The sequence below is a fragment of the Eptatretus burgeri genome, chromosome 6 (assembly GCF_056783735.1).
Source record: "Eptatretus burgeri isolate ZD-2024b chromosome 6, Ebu_testis_v1, whole genome shotgun sequence".
Taxonomy (NCBI): domain Eukaryota; kingdom Metazoa; phylum Chordata; class Myxini; order Myxiniformes; family Myxinidae; genus Eptatretus; species Eptatretus burgeri.
Genome location: NC_140966.1, coordinates 105,416,810 through 105,428,908, shown reverse-complemented (window position 1 = coordinate 105,428,908; position 12,099 = coordinate 105,416,810). Strand labels below are relative to the sequence as shown.

At 46.5% G+C, this 12,099-nt stretch overlaps 1 protein-coding gene across 1 annotated transcript in view; it reads left to right on the top strand.

Annotated features, from left to right (window-relative positions):
• The first annotated feature begins 2,415 nt into the window (after nucleotides 1-2,415).
• The window catches only part of LOC147025530 (poly(U)-specific endoribonuclease-B-like), a 30,691-nt gene continuing 21,007 nt past the window's right edge, over nucleotides 2,416-12,099 (top strand). The window contains exons 1-5 of the mRNA XM_085886556.1: nucleotides 2,416-2,571; nucleotides 5,436-5,541; nucleotides 6,304-6,415; nucleotides 6,550-6,671; nucleotides 10,977-11,083. Of these exons, the coding sequence (XP_085742682.1) occupies nucleotides 2,561-2,571; nucleotides 5,436-5,541; nucleotides 6,304-6,415; nucleotides 6,550-6,671; nucleotides 10,977-11,083 (458 nt within the window). The 5' untranslated portion in view covers nucleotides 2,416-2,560. The remainder of the gene's footprint in view (nucleotides 2,572-5,435; nucleotides 5,542-6,303; nucleotides 6,416-6,549; nucleotides 6,672-10,976; nucleotides 11,084-12,099) is intronic.

Genomic DNA, 12,099 nt, shown 5'->3' with positions numbered 1-12,099 from the left:
ATAAGATTTTAATGGATCACCTTTGATTTTAAGTAAATATAATGGTCAAAAGTTGTAAATGAAATATCAAAGAATAATTGTATCTCTTAAAATGAAATATTTTAATGAATAATTGTGAAATCTAGATCAAAATATTTAAATTTCAAAGCAAAATGGGGGAATCCCCCATATGGGGGAATCCCCCAATTCTCTCTGATCCCCAAAATGAGGGAATCCCCCAATTCTATCTATAATTAGACAAATTGTCTAATGTCATAAAATTTGATCTAGAACACATAGAAATATAAATTAAATGTCAAATCATACATTTTTAAGGGTAAGGAATTGAATGGATTTGGTTTCAAAGACCTTGACTTATGCTTTCAGGGTCAACTATTGGTATTCAGATATTAACTAGGAAATTTGTAAAATATAATAAAACCTGATCTAGAACACATAGAAATATGAATTAAATGTCAAATCATCACATTTTTAAGGGTAAGGAATTGAATGGATTTGGTTTCCAATACCTTGACCTTGGCCTATGTTTTCAAGTTCAAGTATTATTATGCACATATTAAATGTATCAACTTGTCAAATCATTTCTTGGATACATATGAATATGAAGAAAATGATAAATTATACATTATCAGAAGTTGGGAAAGAATGGAATGGAAACTATCGTCATGTTTTCTGCCTAAACAATAAAACAAAAACAGACCCTCATTAACATGAACACATGTAACATGGGGCACAACCTTACATGTAAATGGATGGGGGCACAACCACATGCCAGTGTGCGATTGTGCCCCAGGCCTGGGACACAGCCACACACTGGTATGTGGTTGTGCCTCATATAGAATGTGCAGAATAGTTTACATGTATTTACCTGTTATGTCCCTGAGGAGACGGGGGTAAAATACAATTGCCAAAATTAAAACTAACATTGATTCCAAATAGGTAGTTGTCCAATTTACTTTAAGTGTGTGGTTGTGCCTCCAATTCCCCTAGTATGTACAACATGTAGTACTAATAATATCCTATTTTTTTCAGGGTTGTGAAGAGTTGGATAAAGTGCCAATGATGGAGTCTGCAACTCTTGTAATGTCATCTCAAGACATCTGTTATGATGCAACAAAATGTATTATCTGCCAAAAAGTAGGTGATGATAAGATAGCAAGCACAAGCAATGGCTGTAAAAGGATACGGGAAGCCAGCGGCATACACAATGACCATGTTTCCAAAAGATTGAAGCTTGTTGAAGGAGATGGGTTTTGTTATCATGTGACTAATGAATGTTACAAGAAGTACACTATGAAGACAGTTCTTGACAGAATAACTAAGAAGAATCTAGTTCAAGGCCAAGACTCATCTTTTTCTCAGCAGAACAAAATTGAAGGTAGAAGCTCTCGCTCCCAAGCAGTTCGCCACTGACCTAATGCAGATAATACAGCAACAGGATTGCGAGTTGTGAACTGCATTATCTGTGATAACAAATCCTACAAACAACTGTACACAAAATATCGTATAAGTGAATCCAACCGTGCTATGTCTTTTCTTGCTGCAACTAACTTCTTCCAAGATACCTTATTCGATCGAACTTGTGATCTTCAAGATCCACATTCTGTGTTTGGAGCAGATCTGTATTATCACAATGAGTGCATGACGAAGTACATGTATAATGTGTTAAGTAATTGTTAAGTGTTATCATGCTAAAATGTGTTAAGCAATGCATAAGTAATTGAAGTAAATCAAAATTAATAATTTATGGATGTTTACCAATGATTTATTCCATATAAACCCAATATGGGCATTTTGGTTCAATTATAGTTTGCTGGAAGCCAACTGCGAATCCAAGATGGACCCTACAGAGAAAACGTACTCGATCTGGAGGTGTTACCCAAACTTTTTTTGAAGGTCTTGGCATATAGAACAAAAAAAATGAGGGTGACGCTCTAAAAGAGTCATGTACACAAACACCCCCCCCCCCTCCCCAGAGCCTATACTACTAACCGAAGTTTAATTAACTTTACCCTTTGAACCCGAGCAGCCGTTTTACCAGCCGCTATTCAAACTTCCATATGCCCGATCCCTTTTGTCGTCGATTTATTGGCGGTAGCAACGAGAACTCCTTGGGGAGGTCACCACCAGCTGGCGGACAGGCGCAAGCTCCACGGCTGGTTAAGGGGGTGGAATTTGTTCAGGGTGCCAACACACAATGGCCTGCTCTTTGGGAAAAGATAACGTGTGGGCTTTTCACAGACATCGACATGATGCTGACAGACTGGATCCTCAGCTTTAATAGGGTCGACCTGAGGAAATGATGCACTCCTTGATGCAACACCCTGCCCATGAAGTACCAATGTGCCGAGTGATCATCAGGTCGGGAATCGAACCTAGAGCAGACTGCTCGAAGTGCACTCTCTCGGTCCCATCCTGGTGGCCCCTTCACCACATGCTGACTCTGCAGGGCGGACAGAGAGGGCGGATCGCGTGTGTGACATCAGTTCCTGAATAACGGAATTGCCGTGCAACTCACTCGCTCACTGTTGCACTCCCTCGCTCTGATCCGCGGCGCTCCATGGCTCAAGGGTATGAAATCATGTCCGATTGCTCCTTTCGTGGTTCGAGAGTTGTCTTCACGCGATGATCCGGACAAGGGTCGCTCCGTGGGGTCTTCACACCAGTTCCATTATTTGGTTAAAACTGTTTTTGTGTGCTTGTGGACTTGCTTGTTAAATAGGCCTTTAACGTGGCACGCGCTTCTGCGTTGTTATTGCTCGTAACGCCTGCTATACCTTTATCTGGTGTGATATTATTGCTTGTGATGCTTTACCTTTACCTGGTGCGGTGTTATTATTGCTCTTAATGCTGTACCTTTATTTGGTGTGGTTGTTATTGCTCCTGACGCTACACCTTTACCGAGCGTGAGGCAATGTGGCGTGAGTACATCGCTCTTACGTCAGCACAGGTGAAAAAATGAATTTTCACCTCAATTCTATCTCGGAGTTCTACGGATAGTTCCTTGGACTTCATGGTGGAGTTTCTGCTCTGACATACACTGTCAACTGTTGTACCGAATATAGAAAGGTGTGTTCCCCTCTAAATAACGTCCATTTTATTGAATTGGCCGCAGGTAGACCAATGAAGTTGTCGAGACATCTCAAGGATGATCAAAGGAAATTGGCTGCACCTGAGCTCAATTTGGAGTGTTATCACAAAGGCTTGGTGTGTATTTACTGTGGCATGGAAACTCTCAAACACCACAAGGAGGCTTATGTGCAAGGAATCTGTGAGGGGTGAGGGGGGGGTGGTAAAGCATTACCTGTGGTCAAGTGATTATCGTCCTGCTTACAGGGGAATTCAAACATTGCATTCCTCGAAGCCCGTCCCTCGGTGTACTGCAGTTCGAGCGGAGGGTGTTTGGCTCTTGACGGAGGAGTCCGAAGTGAAGGCCTGCTGGGCCGGTTACTTTGAGCAGCTGTACCAGGCTGATCCACCAGATTTGAGTTGGATGTCAGGAGTGTCACTATCTCTATTGCTGACCCTCCAATCAACTGTGGTCCTCCTTCGTTTGTGGAAACACAGGCAGCGGTGAACTCCACCTTTGCTATCATGTCAGGGGAATAATTTGCTACCCATTGAAATGGGTAAAGCTCCAGGGATCTGTGGCATCCATGCTGAACTTCTCAAGGCTGGTGGAAATGCTGCACTCATATCATTGCACGCAGTTCTGTGCTGTGCCTGGAACACAGGCATCATCTCAACTGACTGGAAGAGGGGCCTTGTTGTCCCTCTCTGGAAAGGGAAGGGTGATCACCAAGACTGCAACAACTACCGAGGGGTGACGCTGCTCTCAGTGCCGGGCAAGGTCTTTGCTCGGATAATTCTTAATAGGGGTCGCCAGCATCTACTTGAGCTCCAGTGACCAGAGCAGTCAGGCTTTACACCAAAGAGGTCAACGATTGACCGTATCCTTGCTCTTCCGGTCCTCACCGAACGCAGTTGAGAGTTTCGGCAGGGGCTGCTTGCAGCTTATGTTGATCTCTGTAAAGCGTTCAATTCAGTGAATCGGGATGCCCTCTGGAGGATTCTTGCTCTTTGTGGGGTGCCACCAAAACTGATCGACCTGATGTCTGAACTCTACTCTGGTACTGAGAGTGCTGTGAGATGTGGTGATACCATTTCTGACTTATTTCCAGTTGTTGCTGGAGTTCGTCAGGGGTGTGTACTGGCCCCCACACTTTTCAGCGCTTGTATTGACTGGATTATATTGAGGATGTCGGAGAGATCAAGTTGCCGTGCATTGTTTGGGAATGTCAAGATCTCTGACCTTGATTTCACAGATGATTCGGTCATCTTTGCGGAAACTCTGGATATCCTTTTGGGGGCCCTCGAGCTTCTGAATGAGGAGTCGGAGCTGCTGGGATTACGAGTTTCCTGGGTCAAAACTAAGATCCAGGCTTGCAATGATATCTTGGATGCTGCTGTCCTGTCTGTACCTGTTTGTGGTGAGGATGTTGAGGTCACGGAGAGATTCACTTACCTTGGCAGTGAAATTGATGTCACTGCTGGCTGTGAGCCAGAGGTCAATAGACGTCTGGGTCGGGCCTGGGGAGTCATGGATTCACTGGATAATGGGGTGTGGTGCTGTCGGTACCTGTGCAGGAGGACGAAAGTCCGAGTCTTCAGGTCATTGGTGCTTCCAGTCTTGCTCTATGGATGTGACACTTGGACTCTGATCAGTGATCTGAGACGGAGACTTAATTCCTTTGGTACCAGGTCTCTTCGGAGAATCCTTGGCTATCGCTGGTCGGACTTTGTGTCCAACGAGCAGTGACTGAGAGAGACTCAATGAGATTTGTGACCAGCATAGTCCGTGAGCATCAGCTGTGGCTGTATGGACATGTGGCTCATTTTCCTGATACTGATCCTGCTCACCAGATTCTCTCAGCGAGGGAGTCTCGTGAGTGGAGGAGGCCAATGGGCCAACCACGTGCCTCGTGGTTGCAGCATGTTGAGCAACATCTCTAGGAGATGGGAATGGGCCAGGTGACTGTCTGGGGGATGGCCAGACGGAGGCTCCTGGAGTACCGGCGGAAAGTGGACTCAGCGACGCGCTGCTCCGGCACATGCTCCCATACCTGACATGACAGCAAAGGGGTTGAGCACTTATTGATGCAAGACATTTCAGCTTTTCATTTTTAATTAATTTGTTAAAGTTTCTAAAAACGTGTTTTCACTTTGTCACTATGGGGTATTTCGTGTCGATCGGTGACGATTTTTTAAAAATCAAATCCATTTTAAATTCAGGCTGTAACAACAACATGTGAAAAAGTTGAGGGGTTTGGGTACTTTTTAAAGGCACTGTATGTGAGTGAGGGGTTGGGGTTGTGGTGGGGAATTTTTTATGGTACATCTCCTTATTATGTACATAATTATTTATCTCTGAGCAGCAATCAGCATCAGGATGAAGCAGAGCTGTCGGAGCTGTGCAAAGCTTTGTGGAAAGCCGACAAGAACCGCCTGGTTCCCGGACACGACTACCGCGTCGACCTGCAAGTGAGGACCGCAATATGGTCATTACTGACTTACCACAATACCTGTGCCACATGGGTTAGAGGTGTAACGTCTGGCCATGTGGAACCTGAGACTTGGTGCATATTTACTGCAGTGTGGAAACCCTCAAACACCGATCCCATTTCATGATAACAAACAAGTATGGTGAGAAATATTCACACGGTGGGATGAAAGAGCAGTGTCCACTTGTCACTGGTCTTTCAGAGAGAATGCTTCGACACCGTCGGAGATTCATCCTACTATTTCTCGCCAAAAAATTATGGAAATCCTTCCATTGCTCATGTTGCTCATACGTCACCCTCTTACTGGGTACTCACCTTTAAAATGGTCTTGGCCAGTTTAACGCCCATCAAAGGAACGGCACTCACATTGCTTGCGAGACACCAAGACGCCCTATGTCGTGATTCGAACCCAGGCTGGATAGCTCAGGGGCGAGTGTGCGTAACTCTAGGCCATCCTGCCAGCCCACCATATACGTGAAAACTTGGACGTCCAGACATGATGCATGTGTATCGACCATGACAGCATAGTTGTAGTGATGGACACACACTGCTGTTTAATCCCACCGTGTGAATGGTGATGTAGTGATGGACAGCACATTTGAAAGACTGAAGTGAGGACAAGAAAACTGACACAGGGACGTACAATTCCACAATAAGGAGAATAAGGGGACAATTGAATGCAAGTGTGACTTTGGGAGAATGAGCAGGTGATCTTTCTTTGTTATTTCACATCAATTTGCAGGGTCGAGCTGGTTACGTCTCGTTGGGCAAAGGAAATGCCACTGATTATGCCCGACACCCTCTCTTTACCTTCGTGGATGAAAATCATCTGCATGAGAAGCCCACGTACCATGGTGAGTACTTTGATGCGTATGCCTCGATGACCAAACTGCCCTCACAGGTAAATATATGCAAAAGTTTGTGTTGAAATCAAATATTCACAGTTGAGTCAACTGCTTACCCGTCGTGTTCATCCTTCCGTCCATAGCCTTCATCGCCCTGCTCGATAATTATGAAAGTGCGACGGGAATCCGAGAAATAGTAACTCCTGAAGAGAAGGACGAGAACAGTCGCTTTCTGGATGCGGTTCTGCACACGGAGGTCATGGAGGTGGGTCAAAGTTTAGGTCGCTTACGGTTCACATATGCCATCTCCTTTACCACAACTTGGTGTAACCTCATTGGGTGGCCTTCCATCAAGGAATCGGTTTTAGTCTTCCTGTCTTTGCCCTGTTTAAATGGATGAATGTGTACCATACCTTATTTCACCTTGTCCACAGATTCCTGTGTTTGCATCTCAACTACTCAGGTGTCAGCTTGTTTCCTCCTCTACTGTTTTCTTCATATGAGACATTAAGCTCGTTGTTCCATCCCAAGTTGTCCCATTTCTGTGTGCATTACCATGTGTCCGGTGAGGTCAGACTCGATCTGTGACTTGCTACAGGTACCGTGTAAACCTGTACTCACCTGTTCCATGATTGGGTTGTCGGCGACGAAACCGTCTCCCCCACCAAGTTTCTTGGTGACGACTGTGTATGATATGGACACCCAGCAAGATGAAGAACTGTGCATCCATCCATCCATTGGGACCATACTCTGTGCCGAGCGTTGGTGCTGCCTTGGCTCTTGGGCACAATCCTGGATGTGTCGTCACTCCGACACAGGATACCAGCAAGCTGGCACTCATTTTGCCGACCTCGGAAGGATGACAGGCAGAGTCAACTTTACCTGGTATTAATTCAACAGCCAAGTGGAATTTCAACTCAGGATCCTAGGATCCCAAGCCTACCCCCCAAACCATGAAGCCAACACCAGGCATGATGAAGAACAAGACCGTGTGAAAGGACGGGGAGCTCCTTGTGAGCCAACGGCCATCCATATCTAGTGCCCAACTGTGTCTGCGGACGTCCTCCTGCAGTTGAGTTACTTTTTATGAGGAGGTTGGTGACAGGATTTGCACTCAGGATCCCAGGATCCCAAGCCAACCCCCCAAAACCATTAAGCCAACACCAGGCATGATGAAGAACAAGATCGTGTGAAAGGACGGAGGAGCTCCTTGTGAGCCAACGGCCATCCACATCTAGTGCCCAACTGTATCTGTGGACGTCCTCCTGCAGTTGAGTTACTTTTTATTAGGAGGTTGGTGGCAGGATTTGCACTCCGGCCACCGTAAAACCCTTCATTCCACAAAATATTCGAAAAGCATTTAAAAAATCTAAAAACCCACTCCGTGGGAGTACCTCCTGTGCAGCTTCCCTTCGCAGGGCAGCTCACCGGATGACAGGATTGGGGCAGTCTTCAGGACCCCCAATATTTGATGATAGGAGGGAAACCACAGGGTAACTTTCCCGGGTCAGATTGTGGTCGTGTGTGTTGCAGTGGTGCTGAGGTGTCGTCCACCAGACGGCGGTCTCCTAGGGTTAATCTGAGGCAGTCCCTTCGGCTGGGTGTCTGAAATGTTATCATCTGAGCTCAAGCGTTTGGACATCGGTATTGCAGCACTCTCTGAGGTTCAGAGACCGGATTGCGGCGAGATCATGGCAGGTGGTTACACCTACTATTGGTCTTGTTGCTCTGATGGTTACCATGCCCAAGGACTTGCTGTACCTGTGTCCAATAAGTTGACTCCGATGATAGTTGAGCTAACACCGGTCGACGAGCGTATTATGAGACTTAGGATTCGTCACTCCTTGGGTGTCATTTCCCTGGTCTTTGTATATGCTCCGACTGAGGTGAGTGATCTCACCGTGAAGGACGCATTCTATGCCACGTTCAAGTCTGTTGTTGATCAGTGCCCCAGGCAAGATACTCTTCTCGTCTTGGGGGATTTCAATGCATTGACTTGAACTGATAGCGATGGTTATGAGACATGTGTTGTTCCCCAGGGATCTGAAACTGTGAACCAGAATATCACTAAGTTCCTTGACTTTGCAACAAGTCATGGACTTAGGGTAGCTGGTTCATGGTATCAGCACCAACAAACTCATCGCTGGACTTAGTATTCCAACGCTGACAGTGTGGCAAAGGAGATTGACCATGTGCTCGTTGATGGTCGCTGGAGGATGATCCAGAACTGCAGGGTCTACCGGAGTGCTCAGTTCCTCAATACTGACCACAGGCTTGTTGTAGCATCTCTGAAGTTGCAGCTTAAGTCCAGGAAAATGGTACCATCCCAGCCGAGGCTGGATGTTGGCAAGCTCAAGGATGAGAGGGTAGCTAGAGGAGTTTGCGAACAAGCTGAGTGGAGATTTGGGGGGTCTGGATGCTTTGGGAGATCCAGAAGAGTTGTGGAGTGCCTTCAAGACGACCGTCCTTGATGTTGCCGGTGTATGTCCTGGAACTCTCTGGAGGGTGAAGAATAATTTTGCCTCTCAAGGGACACTGGATACCATTGACCAGAGTCGCAGGGCCAAGCTGAATGGCAGAGTTGAGCTGTTCAGGGAGTTGAAGCGTAAAACTCTATGTGCGCTAAGGGTGGACAAGGAGGCCTATGTGTGAGGAATCTGTGAGGGGGCGTCGAGCATTACCGGTGATCAAGTGATTCTCGTCCTGCTTACAGGGGAATTCCCGCTTTGCTTTCGCCGACGCCCGTCCCTCGGTGTACTGCAGTTAGAGCAGAGGGTGGTGGGCTCTTGACAGAGGAGTCAGAAGTGAAGCCCCCCTAGGCCGGTTACTTTGAGCGGTTGTACCAGTCTGAATCACCAGCTGTCGAGTTGGATGTCAGGGGTGTTACAATCCCGATTGCTGACCCTCCAATTAACTGTGGTCCACCTTAATTTGTGGAAACAGGCTGTGGTGAACCAGTTGAAATGGGGTAAAGCTCCAGGGATCTGTGGCATCCATGCTGAACTTCTCAAGGCTGGTGGAAATGCTGTACTCATGTCGTTGCATGCAGTTCTTTGTTCTGCCTGGAACACAGGCATCATCCCAACGAATTGGAAGAGGGGTCTTGTTGTCCCTCTCTGGAAAGGGAAGGGTGATCGCCACGACTGCAACAACTATAGAGGGGTGACGCTGCTCTCAGTGCCAGGCAAGGTCTTTGCTCGGATAATTCTCGATCGGGTTCGCCACCATAAGATTGAGCACCAGCGTCCAGAGCAGTCAGGTTTTACACCAAAGAGGTCAACGATTGACTGTATCCTTGCTCTCCATGTCCTCACCGAACACAGACGAGAGTTTTGGCAGGGGCTGCTTGCAGCCTATACGATGTTGATCTCTGTAAAGCGTTTGATTCAGTGAATCGGGATGCCCTCTGGAGGATTCTTGGTCTTTGTGGGGTGCCACCCAAACTGATCAATCTGATGTCTCAATATACTCTGGTACTGAGAGTGCTGTGAGATGTGATGTTACCATCTCTGACTTATTTCCAGTTGTTACTGGAGTTATCCAGGTGTGTACTGGCCCACACACTTTTCAGCACTTGTATGGACTGGATTCTAGGGAGGATGTCAGAAAGATCAGGCTGCGGTGCATCATTTGGGAATGTCAAGATCTCTGACCTTCATTTCACAGATGATGCAGTCATCTTTGCAGAGTCTTTAGATATCCTTTTAGGGGCCCTCGATGTGCTGAATAAGGAGTCGGAGCCGCTGGGATTACGGGTTTCCTGGTTCAAAACTAATATCCAGGCTTTCAATGACATCTTGGTTGCTGCTATCTTGTCTGCACCCATTTGTGGTGAGGATGTTGAGGTCACAGAGAGATTCACTTTCCTTGGCAGTGATATTCATTTATCTGATGGCTGTGAGTTAGAGGTCAACAGACGTCTGGGTCGGGCCTGGGGAGTCATGGATTCACTGGATCATGGGGTATGGCGCTACCGTTACCTGTGCGGGAGGACGAAAGTCCGAGTCTCCAGGTCCTCGGTGCTTCCAGTCTTGCTCTGCAGATGTGTCTTGGTCTCTGACCAGTGATCTGAGACAGAGACTTGATTCCTTTGGAACCAGGTCTCCTCAGAGAATCCTTGGCTATCGCTGGTCGGACTGTGTGTCCAATGAGCAGTTGCTGAGAGAGACTCAAATGAGATTTGTTACCTGCATAGTCTGTGAGCATCAGCTGCGGCTGTGTATGGCCATGTGGCTCGTTTTCCTGACGCTGATCCTGCTCACCAGATACTCTCAGCGAGGGAGCCTCGTGAATGGAGGAGGCCGATGGGCCGAGCACGTTCCTCCTGGTTGCAGCAGGTTGATCGGCATCTCTAGGAGATGGGAATGGCCCAGGCATCTGCCTGGGGGGATGGCCAGAAGGAGGTCCCTGGAATACTTGCGAAAGTGGATGCAGCGACGCACTGCTCCGGCGCATTCTCCCATTAAAAATAATAATAATAATAATAATAATAATAATAATAATAAACCATCTGGCCAAAATGATATACCTTACTATATATGTACCTATTCTGTTTGTGGTGTGCTCGCAGCTTGCACACCCTTTCCTGGTGAAGAAGAATCTTGCCAGTGCCGACCTAAGTCAGTTCAAGTGGCAGTTGTACAAGATATGGTTCGAACTGTATGGACGTGGCACCGGGTGAGTCCTCAACTTGGGCGCATGTACGGGGGATGATATGTTTTGTTCGAAGATAAGGTGACACTTTATTCCAATCGTTTTATGTGTTCGTGCATGCCGTTTGTGTGTGTTGGTGGGACATCGTCCACCTTTTCACTCTCATAGCTTGTATCCAGGGCTTGGTGGGACGACTTTCCAACCGTTTGACTTTGTCCCTCTGGTGTCTTCTTTGTTGTGCCTCTTCTGACGAAGCCGCCAGTGGCATTTTGTTTTTCTGTTGTCCATCCGTACCTATGTACGTACAACCGTCCATGCTAATTTTCTGTTTTCCCTGCTATCGCTTGTCGGATTGAGACAAAATTTTCACCTTAGGTGTGACGACTCATTTAGAATGTTTCAATGAAAATTGTGATGTCATAAGTCGCATGGTGTGGCAGCTAGGTTGGAGAGAAAGGAAAAACTTTGGACCTCTGTACCTCCGAAACCGCTTCGTGGGAAAAACTGAAACTTCGCACAGGGCAAGTACTCCTCATGGGGAATAAGTGTGATTTTTTTTTTTTGATGATGTCATAATTGCGTACGTTGAACGCTTTATCCAATCAGTGTGAAAAATTTTGATGGTCGTCTCGGGCAAAATTGTATGTATTGGGTGGGGGGGGGGGAATTGATGACGTCGAGGTTCACGTAGTTTGGCAGCAATATTGTTTTTGACATAAAACCTTCAAAAATCTTCTTCTCCAAAACAGCTGAACAGATCAAGGCAAAACTTTACAGGTATGATCGCCGATCCATAAAGAACAAAAAGTTCTCCAACTATGACATCATAGGTCACATGGTTTGGCAGCTATGATTTTTTTTGGAAGAAGAAACCTTTAAAAAATCTTCTTCTCCAGAACAGCTTGACAGATCTAGGGGAAACTTCACCCACATGTTCCCCTAGCCTTGGGGATACCGGGGTGTTCACGAATAATTGATAGGTCACATGATCTGTCAGTCATATTGGATTGAACGGGAATCTTAAAAACAAAAATCTCTTG